The 18,365-nt window shown below is 55.8% G+C and overlaps 1 protein-coding gene across 1 annotated transcript; it reads left to right on the top strand.

Annotated features, from left to right (window-relative positions):
- Window positions 1-304: 304 nt before the first annotated feature.
- LOC111161661 (acyl-CoA synthetase bubblegum family member 2) lies at window positions 305-17,711 on the top strand. The gene is made up of 13 exons (XM_022525429.1): window positions 305-368; window positions 834-1,057; window positions 4,406-4,494; window positions 5,020-5,140; window positions 9,840-9,920; window positions 10,030-10,179; window positions 10,292-10,468; window positions 12,215-12,396; window positions 12,494-12,727; window positions 15,942-16,159; window positions 16,400-16,557; window positions 16,975-17,221; window positions 17,620-17,711. The coding sequence occupies exons 1-13, from the start codon at window positions 305-307 to the stop codon at window positions 17,709-17,711; spliced, it is 2,037 nt and encodes a 678-aa protein (XP_022381137.1).
- Window positions 17,712-18,365: the final 654 nt, after the last annotated feature.

Genomic DNA, 18,365 nt, shown 5'->3' with positions numbered 1-18,365 from the left:
TCTTTTCCTCCCTTCCCCCCCCCCCCCGCTTTTCCTTATACTCCAGCCGGGATGGCCTTCATCACACTCTCTCTTTCCTCAGATCTTCCCCCCTCCACTCGCCAAGTCAACTCCTACCCACTGTTCAGAGCAGCCTTCCCTGACCACCACCACCCCCCCCAGCGAGTAGCTGGGAGCCCCGGGCCTCCACCGGCCTGGACACTCGCAGCCCTCCACTGGACTGCAAGTGTGTTTCTGTGGATGTCCCAGGAGGCCGGATGCTCCCCAGGCCGTAAGAAGTGAGGCCAAAGATACGCTGCATACCATGTCCTCACGCAAGACACTGAGTCCAAAGGAGAGAGATCAGCAATCAGAAGCTAAAGCCAAAGGTAAGGGGGGCTCTTTGGGCCCCACAGAAGCCAGTCACCCACCGAAGGTGGGTAAGCCAGCCTCGGGATCTCTGGGATGGGGTCAGGGCGCTGGGCGAGGCTGGCCGGGCGGCTGGGAGTACGGGAGGGAGGCGGCGAAGGTGGACACAGTGGTCAGAGGCGCTGGTCCTTGGGGAGTCCAGAGGAGGGGCAGCGGGCCTGCGACTGGGCTGCCTGCTTGCTGGTGGGCTGCTGCCGAGCCCCCCGTCTGGGCCGGTGCATCTGTCTGTCCACCCGTCCCTGCGCCCTCTTCTTTGTCTCACCATCCCCCTCCATCTTTCTCCCTAGGCGGCGGCGTCTCTCTCCCTCTGTCCGCCATGCCCTCCCCCACTTGCTCTGCCCGCCCCTGCCGCCACCAGGGCCACAGCCCTGCCCCTCTTTCACCCACCCGGGGTCTCACTGCCCCCGAGCCCCGCCTGCCCACAGAGCACCCCTACTGCACGTCAAAACGCGACGGCGAGGTGCACCTGCGGCAGGAGGACACCTTCACCAGCCAGGCGCCCATCACCGTGCATGACATGGTCATGAACACGGCCATCAAGTACGCCAACTACATCGCGCTCGGCTCCAAGCACAGGAACGGCTGGCACTTGCTCACCTACATCGAGTACTACGAGGAGTGCCGGCGCGCCGCCAAGGCCTTCCTCAAGGTACCACGTGCCGTCCTGCGCCTGCGCGCGGGCCCGCCGCTCTGCGCTTGCGCACTGCTGTGCCCGGGCCACTGCGCCTGCGCGCCACATCCCGACACCCGCCCCGCCTCTTCCTTATTGCCCCTCCTGACAGGTGGGCCTGGACAGGCATCCTTTCGTCTGGCTCCGCCCTTACCTGCCATTTTTGCACACATCACTTAACCTCTCTCAGCACCAGGTGTGGTTAGATGCCTGTGGCTTTTTTGTTTAAAAAAATGACTTAGGCTACGCTTGTGGATGTGGCATCACGTATAGACCTCTGGAATCACTGTGTTGTACGCAGAAAGCTAATGGAACACTGGGTGTCGGCGGTGCTTCAAACCAATGTTTTTTTAATGACCCAGCCTCACCGTGCCTCGGTGTCCCTATCTGTAAAATGGGGATTTTTTTAAGAAACGATTTTATTTATTTATTTGACAGAGATCACAACTAGGCAGAGATGCAGGCAGAGAGGGAGAGAGGAGGAAGCAGGCTCCCTGCCGAGCAGAGAGCCGGATGTGGGGCTGGATCCCAGGACCCTGAGACCGTGACCTGAGCCAAAGGCAGAGGCTTTAACCCACTGAGCCACCCAGGCGCCCTAAAATGGGGATTTTTATATCTATTTTTTATATGTATGATATTAAAAATGTAAACGTTATATATGGACAGATCCATTTACTTTATTAAATTTAGTATAAAACAAGGGTTTGCTACAAGAAGTCAGGGAGTTGGGGCGCCTGGGTGGTTCAGTGGGTTAAGTGTCTGCTTGCGGTTCAGGTCATGATCTCAGGGTCCTGGGACTGAGTCTGGTGTCAGGCTCTCTGCCTAACGGGGAACCTGCTTTTCCTTCTTCCTCTGACCCTGCCCCTGCTTGTGCTCTCTCCCCTCTCAAATAAAGAAGTAAATACAATCTTTAAAGAAAAAAAAAAAAAAGAATTCAGGAAGTTTACACCTATCAAACAGCCCCTGACTCACACTGAGCATTACATCAGCGTTAGCTATATTTTTACAGTAGTTACTGTTACCGTGTCTCTTTGCCACTGTCTCACCCTTTTTTTTTTTTTTTCAGATTTATTTATTTCCTGGAGGGAGGGGCAGAGGGAGAGGGAGAGAGAATCTCAAGCAGGTTCCCTGCTGAGTGCGGAGCCTGGCCCAGGGCTTGACCTCACCAGGTTGAGATCGTGACCTGATCTGAAATCACAAGTCAGACACAGACTAAACTTCCGAGGCGCCCCTCCAATACCTCATCTTTTGAGCGAGGTCATCCCTGATCACCCTGGTTCCCTAGACTCACCAGCTCCCAACACACTCTATCATAGCCCCTTTGAAAATGTTCTGCCCAGCTCTCATAGCCATGTGGCAGCATAGTTGTATAATTTTATTTGTTTAGTTGGTCAGTTCATGAGGGCAAGGGGCCAGACCACCTCATTCATTGCAGGCCTCCAGAATCTAGCCCCTTGGGTATATCTTCAAGAAAGGAATGCCTGTTTTTCAGATTAGGAAAAGGGGAAAGAGACCTCTAGGGACTTGTCCAGTCAACATAACAAACAAGTATTCAGGAAGTAGACAGTGATCCAGAGAAAACTAAAGAAAATAAAAGGGGTTGATGAGCTGGGGTAGGGGTTGTAATCTTACCCTATGGTGGCCAAAGAGAGACTCTCTGAGAGTGGCATTTGAACAAGACTTAAACAACTGGGAGGGGGAAAATTTAAGTGAGTATTTGGGGGTAAGTGTTACAGGCAGTGGGAACAAATGTGCAAAGGCCCTGGGGCAGGACGGGACCTGGCATGTTGGTTGAACAGCAAAGAGACCCACGTTGCTAAAGCAGAGTGAGTGAGGGGGAGAAGGAGGTGATGAGGGCAGGGGGCAATAGGGACAGGTTTTGCTGGGTCTTGGGGGGCTTTTACCAGTAATGAGGTGGGAGCCATGGAGGGCTGTAAGCAGAGAAATGTGCCCAGAGTTGGGTACTCACAGGCACTGTGTGGCTGCTGCAGAGAAAACAGACTGGGTGGAAAAAGAGAGACCAGTTGAGGTTGAGAAGGTGTTTGGGACCTGTATGGTAGCAGGAGAGTGGATGAGACATGGTCAGATTCTGAAGGCAGAGCCAACATTATGTCTTGATGAGTTGGGTGTCCAGGAGAATGAAAGGCACTGAGGATAATCAAGATTTCTGGCCTGGGCAACTTGAAGGAACTGCTGTTAACTGAGATTGCAGAAGGCAGGTTCAGCACAGGGGAGTAGGTAACATCAACAATTCTTTATGTTGACTTGATGGTGCCCTGTTTAGACAAGGACACCAGCAGTGGGCAGTTGTGCTCAGAAGCCTAGAGTGGAGGGGAAAGGCCCACCTGGGGGCCAGGTGGTGGCAACCCCTGGTTCTGCCAGGATGGATGAATGGTGCGCCATTTTGAATTTTTAAGTCAATCCAGACATCAGCACAAATAATGTGGGTATACAGAGCTTGAGCTAGGCAGATGTTCTCCCAATATTTTATCTAATAAAAATGGAGGGGAAAAAGGATCTTACCTAAGTATCGACCAATAAAGGGGGGGGGGTCACTAAATTAGGACTTTTTAAAAAAAAGATGTTATTTATTTATTTGAGAGAGAGAGCACAAGCAGGGTGAAGGGTAGAGGGAGAAGCAGGTTCCCCGCTGAGCAGGGAGCCTGACTCAGGGCTTGATCCCAGGAACCTGATATCATGATCTGAGCCAAAGGCAGACACTTAACAACTGAGCCAGCCAGATGCCCCCAAATTGTGACATCTCTATATTACCCAATATCATTGAGGTGTTATATTTGATACCATAAAGAAATATTTAAAGGCTGGGAAAATAGTCAGGATGTATGGTTTTACCAACAATGGTGTGTTAATGATAATATAGGCCTAGTACAGCCCTGATTTTGTCAAATATTTATTCATAAAAATGTTGGAGGGGGAGCACGTTTTATTCATATTTTCTAATCTCAGTACTATGGACACTGGGGGCTGGATCATTTTTTGCGGACGGGTCTGTCCTGTACATTAGAGGATATTTCTCAACACCGCTGGTGCCCACCCACTCGATGTCAGCACCATTCCCTTCCCCAGAAATGTCTCCCCATGTTACCCAATGTCACCTGGGATGGTGGAGTCATCCCTGTTGAGAACCACTGCCCTAGATGCTTGTAATGGGGGAGATGGGCTCTTTTATCAGCAAACAGAAGTCCAAATGGTCAACAGAGAAAAGGGAGCCCAGGGTTCTCAGCCTGAGGCTCCGGCTCTGGGGCAGGGAGGGAGGGGCAAGTGGCAGATGAGCCCCCCTTGCCTCACAAGGGCCTCCTTCCCCAGCTGGGCCTGGAGCGCTTCCATGGAGTGGGGATCATGGGGTTAAACTCGGAGGAGTGGGTCATCGCCAGCATTGGTGCTATCATGGCTGGGTAAGAGTTATCTGGTATCTCCCTGGGGTACATGGAGGCAGGAAACCACCAGCCCAGCAAAGTCTTATCCCTCCTCTCGAATCCATAGGGGGTCTCATGGAAGAGCCCAGTTCAAGGAGCAGACTAGGCTCCTGTTTGGTCTGTGTTCAGTGGGACTCATCAAGGACTCAGCCCTGAGCACCAGCCAGCTCACCCTTCCTGACATTCTCTACCTGTTGAACTCCTACACATCCTGTGAAGCCCATCCCCATGACCCCTCCTCCAAAAACCTTCCCCACTTCCCAGGGTTCTCCAGCATTGAGCCCTCCCCTACTTGTCCAGACCATTGGGGAACCTCTAAAGGGCAGGGCTTACACCCAAGCTGTCCCTGAGACCCACCTTCAAACAAGGCATACTGTGGGTGTTCGGGGCTGTCTGCCTCACTAAGGGCTCTGCCTGAGGGACTGTCTTTCCTTTGGCAAAGCCAGCCTCTTGGAAACCCTGCAATTCACCGGTGGGTCCTCACCTTTTGGGTTCTGCTTCTAGAGGCTTCTCTGTTGGCATCTTGGCCACCAACTCCCCCAAAGCCTGCCAGGTCATCGCTGAAAGCTCAGAGATAGACATCTTTGTGGTGGATAATGACAAGCAGTTGCAGAAAATCATCCAGGTCAGTGACTCAGGGAACTGCGGGAGCCAGGCAGGCTTGCCTGGTGGAGGGCACAGCTCAGGTAAAGACAAAGACTTTGCCTAGTAGACAAAACAGATCCAATGAATGACGCACCTACTATCCCACTGTTACTCACAAGCTAGGAACTGTGGATTCCATGCATGGGCAGGTCTGGGGCCTGTAAGAGGTGCCAGGCATGTGCTGTTCCTGCCAAATGGCCCTCGCTTTGCTGACCATAGCCGGTGCTCAAGCCCTAGGAGGTCAGAGCCCGCTCAATGCTGGCTCAGGGGCTGACCCCCAACACACGCCAAACTGGGACGTCAATGTATCTACTGCAAGCAGATCCTCTCTTCCTACTTTTTTTTTAAATAATTGTGGTAAAATACTCACAATATACAATTTACTGTTGACACCCTTTTTAGTTCAGTAGCATTGAGGGCACTCACAGTGTTATGCAACCAAGACCTCTGTCTGGTTCCAGAACATTCCATCACCTGAAAAGCAAGCCCTGTGCCTGTTAGTGGGGATGCTTCATTCCCCTGGCCCCAGCCCCTGGCGAACCACCAATCCACTTTCTGTCTCTGTGGCTTTGCCTGTTCTGGATGTTTCATCTTAATGGAACTGTACAACAGATCCTGAATTTCTCTGGGCCAGCACTGCTCCAAGTGAAGTGGTTCTGGGTGTGGGCTCCATGGCTCGGAAGCTACTTCACTAAGTCTGGGCCCTGGGGCAAGGTGTTGGACCTTCTGGTGCCTCATGTTCCTCACCTGTAGAATGGGAGTGGTAACAGGACCTACCTAATGGATTTGGTTCTGAGAATGAACTAGGTACACCTGAAATAGGCTAGGACAGAGCTTAGCATGGTCAGTGCTCAATGCCAACACTATCGTGGATAGGATCATCAATGGTATGGTCATTCCTATTTGATCTCTGTTCCAAGGAGGGAATGGGGAAAGATCCATGGGCATATGGGGCACCCAGAGGAAGTGGACATCAGAGTAATGCCCACTCATGTTTGGCCACCCTGGGCTCTGGGTCTTCTTCTCCCTTCCGTGGAGGAACTGTGGTGGTCCTACAGCTGAAACTTCTGGGTCAGCCCCTGCCCGTCCTGCAGCCTGAGCTGAACCCCGTGAAATGGGGACCCTAAGAGGACCCATGACAAGCAGACAGAGGCATGTAGGCAAAGACAGGGCCACCACAAAACACCCCCTAGATGACTCCAGTTTTAAAACAGACCATACTGCATGTTGATGAGGAGAGAGAGCCACCAGAATGCTCCTTCATTGCTGGCAGAGATGGCACCGCCATCTTGGAAAATGGCTAGATGGTTTCACAGCAAGTGAAACAAAGGTGTAATATATGGTCCAGACCTCCCACCCTGGAGTACGTACCCAAGAGAAATGAGAACACGTGTCTACCCTGCATGTGAGTGTCTGTGGCTGTTCTAGGCATGATTGCAAAAAAACTGCCCAAACATCTATTAACCAAGATCCAGCTGTTTTTGTGTCATTTGGATGAATCATGGTCCATCAGTACCACCAAACCATAGTGACGACTGGGCTCCTGTTACATGTAATCACGTGGCTGCATCCAAAATGTGCTGAATGAGAGAAGGTTACCTGTGGTGTGAGTTTATATATGGGAAGCTCCAGCAAAGGCAAAGCTATGGGACAGAAATCCAGAACAGTGGCTGCCAGGTTGAAAGGAGGAATCGGACCACAAAGGGGCCGAGAAAACTTCATGGGGCGATGGAAATATTCTAGATCTTGATGAAGGTGGTGGTCACACGGCTGTAAGTTTGTCAAGACTCGTGGAACTGGAGGTGCCTGAGTGGCTCTGTTGTTGAAGCATCTGACTCTTGATTTCAGCTCAGGTCGTGATCTCAGGATTACGAGATGGAGCCCCGGGTCAGGTTCCAAGCTCAGTGTGGAGTCTGCTTGAGATTCTCTCTCTCTCTTCCCCTCTGCCCCTCCCTGCTGCTCTCTCTCTCTAAACATAAATAAATAAATCTTTTAAAAAAAGACTCATGAAACTGTGGACCTAAACAGGTGACTTTTACTGAATGTAAATTATGCATCCGTCCATCAGTCCAGTCCTCTGTCGAGAACGTAAACCGGCACGGCCACTATAGAACACAGCATGGAGCGTCCTCAAAACTTTATAGAGGCAGCAGCAATCCCATGCCAGATGCGTGCCCGAAAGAAATAAGGAAAGGTGTCGAAGATACTTTGGTTCATTCAAGTTCATAGCAGCAGTATCCACAACAGTCAAAATATGGAAATAACCGGATGTCCGCTGATGGATGAATGATACACATCGCACGGTCCATCCCCATGTGGGAACACAGTCCAGCCTCAGAAAGGAAGGGACCCTGACCCCTGCCATGACGTGGAGGGACCCTGAGGACACTGGGCTCAGTGAGAGGAGCCAGACCCAGAAGGACCCATCCCGCAGGACCCCACTCCCAGGAGGTCCCCAGAGGAGTCCCGTCCACACAGACAGAGAGGAGAGGGTGGGAGCCAGGGCTGGGGCAGGGAGTGGGGGGGTCCGTGATTCATGCGGACAGAGTCTCCATGTGGGGAGATGGGAAGTTCTGGAGATCTGTTTCCCAGTCATGCAAATACACTAAACACCACAAACCATCTGCTTAAAATGGTTAAGATGAGAAACTTTGTTATGTAATTTTTTTAAACCACAAATGTTTTAATGCTCAATAAATAAATAAACCCAAAACAGGGTCTGGGCAGGTGACCAGGTGTGTGGCCTGGGTCATTCTCCACCTGGAAGGCACGCCCCTGCTGCAGTGGGGACGATGTCGAAAATGAAACTTGCACTGTCCGGTTGCTCCTCCTTGTTCCTCTTCACTTGCTTGAACCTTAATCACAGAGCCAGGCCGGGGACAGCAGACCACTGCTTTCCATGTTCTGGGTCTTTTCCCCAGGAGATATCTGTTTGCAGACATTTCCCGCATTTTTATCTCCAGCTTTCCCAATAATCACCGTGGGATGCCGGAGAGGCATCTCAGACGCAGCCTGTCCAAACCCAAGCTCCTGATCTTCCCCCAAAAAATCTGCTCTTCCCTCAGCGTTTCCTCCTCCTTCCAGCTGCTCAGACCCGAAGTCTGGCCCCATTCCTGAGTCCTCCCTCTCTGGAAATCCCGTCGGTCCGTGTGATCAGCCCCTTGATGCCAAGGATGTCCACGCCCTAATCTCTGGGACGTGTGATCAGGTGATCACGGCGCCTTGTGTGGCAAAAGGGATTTTGCTGATGGGATTAATATTAAGGCCCTTCAGCTGGGGGATGATCCTGGATTATCCGGGGGAGGGGTCTCCTATAAACACACCAGCTGGAGACAGAGAAAGATAAGGCAGATCCGAGAGCCGAGAGATTCAAAGGATGAGAAGAACTCAACCTCCCTGGCCCCGGGTTTCTGCCTTTGAAAATGGAGGAAGGGACCCTGAGCCAGAGAATGTGGTGGCCTTCAGGAGTGGAGAAGGGCCCTCAGCTGACATCCACCCAGGAGACAGGCAGACCTTGGTCCTGCAGCCGCAGGGAGCCGGATTCTGCCAACAACCCAAAGAAGCCAGTTCCCAAATGAGCAATCCTGCTGTGGGGCCTCCGGAAGGGACCCAGGCTTCCCACTTCTGGGTCTGGAGATTACGAGACTGTAAGCAGAGAGCAGACCAAGCCGCTCAGAGCCAACACCGTAGTGTATCCCAGCAGCCCTAGGACACCCACGGAGTCCGCTTTCAGAATGGGTCCAGGATCCCTCGACATCAAAAACAAAACACACCAGCAACGAAAACCAGGTTCAAAAGTGGGCAAAGAACTTCGACATTTCTCCAGAGAAGAAACACGCATGGCCAGTCAGCCCCAGAGAAGACGGTCAACGTCCACGGTCATCCGGGAAACACAGAGGGAAGCCGCCATGAGACGCCACTTCCCACCCACGAAGACAGCCATTGTCAGAAACGCAGGTGACAAGTGTTGGTGAGGTGGCGGGGCCCCTGGAGCCCTCATGTGTGGCTGGGGGTGGGGAGGGAAAATGGGGTGGCCGTGTGGGAAGCTGCTCAGAAAGCCGACGGTAGAATCACCATCATATGACCCAGCGATCCCACACCTGGGGGTTTACGCAACAGAATGGAAAACAAGTGTGCAAACAAAAGTTCATACACAGACTTTCCCAGCAGTCCAGACAGGGGCACAGCGCAGCACCCCAGCAGCCGATGAGTGGATAAATGGTGGCCCATCCCCACCCCGGACTGTTCCTCGGTCCTAAAAGGAGGAAAGCACCGACATGCCCCCGCGTGGGTGGACCTCAAAAGCGTGACGTTCAATGAGAAGAGCCGGACACATGCAGCCACAGAGTGTAGGATTCTGTCTATATGAAACATCCGGAATAGGCCGGAGGACGGGGGAATGGTGTCACGGCTAACGGGCACCGGGTTTCCTTTTGGGGAGGCGGAATGTTCTGGAACTAGACAGAGGTGACGTTCATATCACGTGAATGTACTCAATACCGCTCAAGTGTCCACGTTGAAATGGTTAACGTGGGCAATTCCTGTGTGTTTTGCCTCAATCCAAAGAAAACGGGGGAGTGTCCTTGCCGCCCGTGGGGAAGTGCTGGGAAGCGGGCTCGGGGCTCAGCTTCGACCAGCGCTCCTGCCCGGCGCGTCCTGAGCCCCTCAATGTCTGGCAGATCCAGGGCTCCTTGAAACACCTCAAAGCCATTGTGCAGTACAAGGAGGAGATCCGGACCCGGCTGCAGAACCTGTATTCTGTAGGTCCTCGCTGGGGAGGGCAGGGTTGGGGGCGTGGCCTGGGGGCTGAGGTCTCAGGGTCAAGGTCCCTTCCCGGCCACCCCCCACCCCTCCACCGGCTCTCTGCAGTGGAGAGGGTTCCTGGACCTGGCAGGCGGCGTCTCGGAAGACACGCTGGACCGGGTCATCGACTCCCAGAAGCCCAACCAGTGCTGCACCCTGGTCTACAGCCTGTCGGCCACAAGCCCACCGAAGGCCACGATGCTCAGCCACGACAACGTGAGTGTCCCCTCGGGAGCGGGGAGCCTGGGGCTCTGGGGCTCGTCTGGACGAAGGTGAGCTCCTGGGGGAGGAGAACAAGCCTCAGGGTGATGGCTCTGGGGTCTTGCAGATCACCTGGACCACGCTGGCCACGGCCCAGAGGCTGTCTTACAAGTGCCCCCCGGAGGCGCAGGAGATCCTGGTGAACTACCTCCCGCTCAGCTACATGGGGGCCCAGCTCTTGGACATGTGGGTCTCCATCTCGGTCGCCGGAGCCCTCTACTTCGCCCAGCCGGACGCTCTGAGGGTGAGCGGAGCTCCCGGGCCCTCTGCTGCCGTGGGCACAGGTGAGGCCGGGAGGCTGGAGGAGTCGGGGGGTCCTCCTCTGTGGGGAGCTCGGCCCAGGACTGGGATGCCTGCCCTGCCCCTACCCCCAGCCTGCAGTGTGACTTTGGTCCTCTGCGTCTCTGGGCCTCAGTTTCCCCGTCTGTGAAGTGAGGGGGCTGGAGCAGACATGAGCTCATGCCCTGGGGAATGGGAGCCTCCATCCGGCTCCTCCCACAGGGCAAAACTCACCAGCACAGGAGGCTTGATCCAGCCGTTAAAAAAGCATGTGAGGGGAAGCGCACCTTGTGCCCATCAACAGACCAGTGGGTAATAATACATGAGCTCCACCCACCCAACAGAAGATGGTCCAGCCCTAGGAAGGAAGGGACCCTGCCACCTGCCACCACGTGGGGGGACCCCAAGGACACGGGGCTCAGCGAGAGCAACCAGACCCAGAAGGACCCGTCCTGCAGGACCCCACTCCCAGGAGGTCCCCAGAGGAGTCCTGTCCACATAAACCAGGAGAGGGTGGAAGCCAGGGCTGGGGCAGGGGTGGGAGTCTGTGCTTCGTGGGGACAGAGTCTCCGTGTGGAGAAATGGAAAGTTCTGGAGACAGACAGCGGGGATGACTGCAGGACAGTGTGAGAGAGCTTCAGGGCACGGAGCTGTGCACTGAAAATGGTCAAGATGGTGTCATGTGGGTCATGAGGTCACTGACATACGTCACGAGACCTCAGTCACAGCCGCGTTGACTCTGAGTGTAGAAAATCACACATTTCCCGTCAAGACAGGAAGTAGGGAAAAGCGAAAAACCACGACATCGTTGCCCGCCGGATCCTTGCGACTTCCTCAGCCAAGGGGCCCGCAAACGTGTCCTGCAAAGGGCCAGGTGGTGCGGGATGTAGGCTTCCCGGGCCGAGGGGCATAACTGAGGTGAATCACGTAGGTACTTAGGGAGAGAACAAATTTCTGCGGATTTCTCACTGAAAAAAGTGGAAAACATTACGGACACGAAAGCTTCGATTTCATATTTTCACGTGTCACAAGCTCTTCTTCTTGGAGCCCTTTAAAGGCCTTTTAATAATGTGAGACCCGGTTCAGCTCTGGGGCCGGCCTCTGTTCCGGTGGGGCCGGTGGGCGTGGCTTGGCTCCCTTTACTCTCCACACTCCTTTGTCAATGTTGCGTTTGTGGGCACTGGGGCATCTCTCTTGGTAACCGAGAAGATGTGAAAATGGTGATAAAGCCAGAGTTTGTCCCTCCTCATCCCCCACGTCCTCTCATTCCCTCCCCTCCTGTCCCTTCTGTCTCTTTGTCTCATCTTGTCTCTCTCTCCCTCCATCTCTTAATCTGTGTGTTTGTCTGTCATTTTCCATGTGTCTCTGTCTCTGTCTCTGCACCTTCCCTTCCCTTCTCTAGCCACTACTTGCCCCGACTCAGGGTTCTGGGAGAGGGTGGATGGGACCCCAGGAACAGCAAATGTTGTGGCTGAATCTCACATGTGTTGAGTCACGTGGGGAGGGACACGGGTCCTGCGTGTCCCACTGATCAGGGCCGGTGGGAGCAGATGGTCCTGGTCATCCCCCTCGGCGCTCCCTGCCTCCCTCACGGCACAGCTCCCGGCCATGGCTGCAGGGAAGGGCTTCCCACACCTGGCCCTGCAGTGGGGCAGGGGGCTGGGGGGCTGGGGCAGGGCTGGCCGGGAGCCCATGGTGCCGTGTGATGCAGGGCTCCCTGATAGACACGCTCCGGGAGGTGAAGCCCACCTTGTTCCACGGCGTCCCGTGGGTCTGGGACAGATTGCTGGACAACCTGAAGACAGACCAGCTCTCGTCCTCCCCATTCCGGAGGAGGGTCGACCAGTGGGCCATGTGGCTGGGACTCAGGATAAACAGAAAGCGGATGTTCAGGTGAGGCTGGGTCTCAGGGCTGCCCCGGAGGAGGGTGGGGGGGTGCCGGCGTGGAGTCCCGAGGCCCAGCTCTGCTCCCCTGTGACCGCTCCTCAAGGCAGACCCATCCCCCGCTGTGCTTTGGCCTGGCCAAGAGGCTGACCTTCAACCAGGCCAGGAAGTTCCTGGGTCTCCATCACTGCCGGCAGTACTTCAGCCTGGGCCTGGGGCTCTCCAGAGCCACCCTGGATTACTTCCTCAGCCTCAACATGCCCATCCTCGAGCTCTACGGCCTGTCCGAAAGCACTGGCATCCACACGGTCTCCAGGCAGCATGACTTCCGGCTGCTGAGGTGGGTCTCAGTGGAGGGACGGACAGGTGGCTGGGCGGGGCGGGTAGCTGACCTTGACCAGGGCGCATGGTCCCGCTACTCTGTTCTTCCCCACGGTGACGCAGATCCGAGGTCCAACGAGCAAGCGAACCCCCATGTGGGGTGACCCGAAGCCCCTCGGATTTGTTTTCTAATGTGCCAACCATTCTTTTTACGAATGGCCAACCATTTTTGACACCCTGGCCCCTTGGGAGGGAACACATTCATCGCCGTGTAAAGGTTACCCTGAAATTTCGCAGCTTAGTACCACAAACATGATTCCGTGGCCTCTGTGGGTTGGGAATCAGGGGGCTGCTTGGGAGCTGTGTGGTCCTTGCCCGGAGTACCTCAAGGCGTCACAGTCAAGCTGTTGGCTGGCTTCCGCACACGGCCGCTTTGCTCCTTTGCTAGCTGACCTCTCCCCACCACGGCAGTAGTCTTCCCCCACACAAGAGACCCCAGAGAGGGCAAGGTGGAAGTGGAAGCCACACTGTCCTTTAGGTCTAGGGTGGCCAGATTCAGCAAATAAAATACAGGACACCCAGGGACATTTGAATTTCAGACAATAACCTTTTTTTTTTTTTAAACTGTAAGTATATCCCCTGTAATATCTGAGATATACTAATACTTGCACTTGTAATTCCGATATACCCAGGCATCTTGTATTTGATCTGGCAACCCTATTACGACCTAACCTCAGAAGCGGAACTCTGCTATTTCTGCCCTGACATCTATGAGGGTCGGGAAGACCAGCCCTCTCCAGGGTGGGAGGGGGCTACACCAGGATGTGGATTCTGGGTGGGCAAAGCCATCTGGAGACTGGCTACTACCATCACTGACTTCGTTCAGGGACCCCTGCACATTTCCTGGAGGACTCAGCATGTGCTGAAAAAACAGGACAAAATAGTTGACTTGGACACGTCACAGCCCTTTTGGTGGGCTGCCTTTCTCCCCCGCCCTCGGTCTCCCTCACCTGGGGCTGGCCTCTGAAGGGGTGATCATTTTCAAAGGTAAAACCAGACACACCTTAAAGTGACAGGGACAGATTTTATTCACAACTACCACTGCAGCCGGAAGGAGGGCCCTGTGTGACCTGACCTCTACTTGAATTTGGGCCGAGGGACTGGATGTCTTTGAGGGGTCTGTGGGGTTGAGGGAGGTGGTGGGGGCTTGAGTCATCTGGGAAGTGGCCGTCACAGAAAGCAGGAAAGGGGGTCGGCGCTCACTAACTGAACCCCTCCGGGTCTGACAACTGGCACTTGCTTCTCTGGAGAGAAAGAAACCTACTGTGTGTTTGTGGCAGGAGGAGCAGATGAGAGCAAGCAGCCCTCTGGGGAGGGGTCCTGAGCCTCCCACAGGTGCTGGGGGAGAAAGCCAGAGCTACCTCCCTGACCGTTCACATTTCAAAGAGCAGAGAAAGTTCTGGGTGGCAGATTTGCATCTCAAAGGGCAGAGGAGGACTTGTCTGAAAGCTTTTTTAAAGTAGCTACCCTAAAAGGGGGCTTAGGGGGTCATCTGGGAAACTCTCCTGGGAGCTCAAGCTTTCTGGAAGGGATGTAAGAGGGATGGGGTCATCCTGGGGGATGTGGCCTGAGCGTTGGGAAATGCTAAGGTTTTCTCAAGTCTCTCTGTTCGTGGGTGGATGCGATGGTTTGTGCCTAGAGACCAAGGCCGAGGGCTGTGAAGAAGACAGCTCAGAGAAGCCCGAGCTGCGTCTGGTCAAGGAGAGAGTCTGCGGCACCCTCCCGAGAGCACCTTGGCTTTGGGGAGGTGAAAGTGACCTTCAGCAGAGACAAGACGAAGGCCAGTCACCAAGCACTTTGCCACCCACAGGGTCTCCTCAATCCCCAGACCCAAAGAGAGGCAGGGCAGAAAGGGGGACAGGCATGGAGGCTGGAGGAAAGACAGGTTCCGCGACCTGAGCTGTCGCCCGACTGGGTGGTGGTGTTTGGAGTTGCCGCACGTTCTAGGTACCACTTGGCATGTGGAGTGATCCCTGCCAGCCTGGGGTGTCAGACCACTAGGGTTCCAGCAGGAACCCGGCGTCAAGAATCCCTGCTGTGGGGGGCAGTGGGGCTCGCAATCCAAGCAGCCAGAGCCAGCCCCCGATGCTTCCAGAATCCCATCATTCCACACACGATCTGAGCAGCTCGAGCAAGGAAAGTGGTGTCCACAGCCAGGAAACCAGTCAGAGCAGAGGTGCTCAGCCAGGCCTCTGGGTTTTCCAGTATTTCATTGGGTGGCTGTGCTCCTTCGGGAGGCGTGGGACTGTGAACGGAGATTGCCTTGCACGAGGGGCTGGACGTCAGGCCTCAGGGGGCGTGTCTCCGCTCGGGCTGCCAAGACAGAGCCCCACAGGCCCAGGGGCTTCAAGAACCACAGAGAACTAGTCTCAGTTCCGGAGGCTGCAAGACCGAGATGTCCCTGATTCAGTTGTGGTGTGGACGGCTGGCCCCTCTCTGTGTCTTTGCATGGTGGAGAGATGGTGTCTCTCCTTAAAGGACATCGGTCCCATCATGCAGTCCCCACTCCCAGGACCTCACGGAAACCCAACCAGCTCCAACCACCATCTCATTTGGGGTTAGGAATTTGGGGAAGACACAATTCAGTCCACGCAGGTGTATCCTGGGCATTGGCCGGGCCCGTGCTGAGGCCCTGCCCTGAATCTCCAGTCAGCCTGGGGAGCAAGCGCGGCGAGGATTGGGGTCCAGGTGCCTGGATAGGAACCTTGAACTTTGAAAGGCAAAGCATCAGCCCCAGCACCCACCTCCAGTTTCCAAGGACATAAGCAGGTGGTGAGATGCCTCATTCTTGCCTGGATGGTCCTGTTTTCTCTCCTGCCCAGATACCTCTCACAGCAACCCATCCCACCCAAAAGGTGTCTGGAGTTCACCTGCCTCTTGCCTTGTCCCCTGTGCTCATCCGGGGGCTCCTGCTGGCCAGGAGCTGGGTGTGGTAGGTCCACATACCCGGCAAGCTTGGTTCCAAGTCAAGGTGGGCCAAGCCTTCCCTCAGTGTCCCCCTTCTCCCTGTGTCCCCTGCTTTGGATCCACAGGACGTTAGAAGCCGGACAGTCAGGAAAGGCCTGGGATCTGAAAAGCTGTGTGCGGGGGTGGGGGGTGGGGTAAGGGGTTGCCCCTCTGCCAGTGGGAATCTGGTGTGTCCCTAACATCCCTTCCCTGCCCACTGTCCCCAGCTGCGGGAAGTCCCTCCCCAGAACCCACATCAAGACACAGGATGAAGATGATGAGGGCATTGGGGACATCTACATTTGGGGCCGGAACGTCTTCATGGGGTATCTCAATGATGAGGAGAACACCCAGGAGAAGATTGATGCCCATGGCTGGTTGTGCACAGGGGACCTAGGCTTTTTGGACACTGATAAATTCCTGTACGTCGTGGGCAACACCAGAGGTGAGCAAGACAAGGCTGCAAGGTGCTCTGTGCCTCTGAGTGGGCCCCACAGGGCTGCTGTGGACGGTGGTGCAGGTAGTGTACTGCACAACAATGAGGGGAGGACTGAAGTCCAGCTTGGAGGAAGGGACACCCTTTGTGTGCCTGGGCTCGATCTCTGTCCTTTCTGAACATCACGGGGTGGCCGTGGGCTGCGGGAGAGCTGAGTTGATGCGGCTTTTCAGACCACAGCCCCCCCAGCTCCCTGTCTGCATGCAGATATCATCACTCTCAGTTCAGGCGAGAGGATCAACCCGAACCCCATCGAGGAGCGGGTGAAGCGGTACATCCCTCTTGTGCGCTACGTCGTGGTCGTGGGCCAGGACGCGCCCTACCTGTGTGCCCTGCTTACGCTCAAGGTACCTCCCAGCTGCGTGTCTGAGCCCCGCGATGATCCGGGCTGTGGGCTGGGCGGAGGCTGCTGCCCCAGTTGCAGGATGGGCACACTGAGGCTGGGGGAGGAGAGGCAAGGGGTGGGTCCCTTGGCCCCCTGGGGGGGGGAAGCTCCTGGCCCATTTCCAGAGAAAGGGCAGCTAGGGCTGAGCTGGGCCCACCCAGCCCTGAGGAAGTGGGGACGTGGGCGGCAAGTCTCCCCAAGCCGAGCTTGTTTTCTCGTTGGCGCCAGAGGGGGTGGGGACCGGCCCTCCCAGGGTGGAGAGGAGAGAGACAAGCCACTGGGGCGAGCCCCCGCGTGGGGAGTGGGCTCGTGGGCTTGGGGGTGGGCTGGGGGCAGCTAGGGAGTCTCCTGACCCATTGCCCCCCGCCCCCAATGTCAGTGCCAGATCAACACGGACACGGGGGAGCCCCGGAACGCGCTGACCAGTGAGGCGGTGGCTTTCTGCCGGCAGCTCAGGAGCCAGTCCACCCGGCTGTCCGACATCATCTACGACGGGGACCCTGTCGTCCTGGAGTTCATTGGTCAGGGCATCGACGCCGCCAACGCCGAGGTCACCTCCCACAGCGCCAAGATCATGAAGTGGACCATCCTCAGGACGGACTTCTCGGTGGCTGGAGGGGAGCTGGGTGAGCGGGGGCGGGGCGTGAAGGCGTCCTGCTGCGGGGGCTCCCTCCCAAGCCCCTGGCTCGTGCTCCTTAAAATGCCACCGTTTCCCGGGGCCACGATCCCTGGCGCCTGCGTTTTTCAGCGGCTCCTCCGAGGAACCCGGCTGGGAGTGGAGGGGGGCGGTCCTCAGCGGCGGTCCCCGTGCAGGACGGACAATCTCGGGGCACTTTGGGACGGGCCTACTGTACCTCCCCTCCTCGGGCCCCTCAATCCCAGCCTTCTGCTGTTCCGACCCCAGGTGCCCCCCTGCATCCCCAGGACCGATCTGGCCCACGAACATTTCATCCTGCGGGGAGGGAGGCTCCTGCAGGGGCGGGGGAGGGGGGAAGGCCCCGCCTTGCACATGATTCTGTGACAGGAGCCACCACCAAACTCAAGAGGGCCATGGTGGCCAGGATCTACCAAGCTGAAATTGAAAACCTTTACGAGGAGGACGACTATGACGACTAACCAGCAGCCAGGAAAGGCCCCGGGGCTTCCGGCCTCATCCCCGGACCTGGAGCCCCTGTGCCCCCGAACCCCTATCGGAGGATCCAGAAGATCTGATGCCCGAGGCGCTGCCTTCTAGAAGGAGGGAAGCTGTTCCAAGTGCCGAGCCGACCGGGACAGGTTTTAACTAAGATGCCCTCTCTGGTGCAGTGCTTCACGTTTAAAGGTGAAAGTGAATAAAACTGGTTTCATGAAAACAGTGGTTCTCACCCAGGGTGGTCCTGCGCCCCAGGACACATGTGGCGATGTCTGGGGACATTTTTGGTTGTCTCCACTAGGCAGGTGGGTGCTAGTGGCACGTGGGGGGGGTGGAGGCCAGGGACGCCACCTGACACCCCACGGGGAGGCCGGCTGCAGTGTCTGTCGTGCCCAAGTGGGTGAGGAGTTCCTGCTGAAGGCTGCGGAAAAGCTGAAACCAGATGCGATAAAGCTCAGTTTCTTCACTGTGAACACTACACACACTCTGACGTAAGAAAGGTGAGGCATGGCCCAGGCTCTTGACCCCCTGGAGAGAGGCTGCAGGAACGACTCCCCCCCCCCCCCCCCCCGCTCTGTTCGCAGTCATCCGGAGAGAGCGGCCACCGAGGATTCTCTGGGGACCCACCCAGCGCCAGC

Source organism: Enhydra lutris, unplaced genomic scaffold (assembly GCF_002288905.1).
Source record: "Enhydra lutris kenyoni isolate GAN:26980312 unplaced genomic scaffold, ASM228890v2 scaffoldscaffold86, whole genome shotgun sequence".
NCBI classification, from domain to species: domain Eukaryota; kingdom Metazoa; phylum Chordata; class Mammalia; order Carnivora; family Mustelidae; genus Enhydra; species Enhydra lutris.
The sequence above is the reverse complement of the archived record's forward strand: the minus strand, read 5'-3'. Positions and strand labels throughout refer to the sequence as shown.

Bases quoted from the DNA above. Each gene is read 5' to 3' on its own strand.
- LOC111161661 (XM_022525429.1), top strand. From the start codon at position 305: ATGTCCTCACGCAAGACACTGAGTCCAAAGGAGAGAGATCAGCAATCA. The intron at 1,058-4,405 runs GTACCACGTGCC...CTCCTTCCCCAG, and splicing joins CCGCCAAGGCCTTCCTCAAG to CTGGGCCTGGAGCGCTTCCA. The intron at 12,728-15,941 runs GTGGGTCTCAGT...CACTGTCCCCAG, and splicing joins CATGACTTCCGGCTGCTGAG to CTGCGGGAAGTCCCTCCCCA.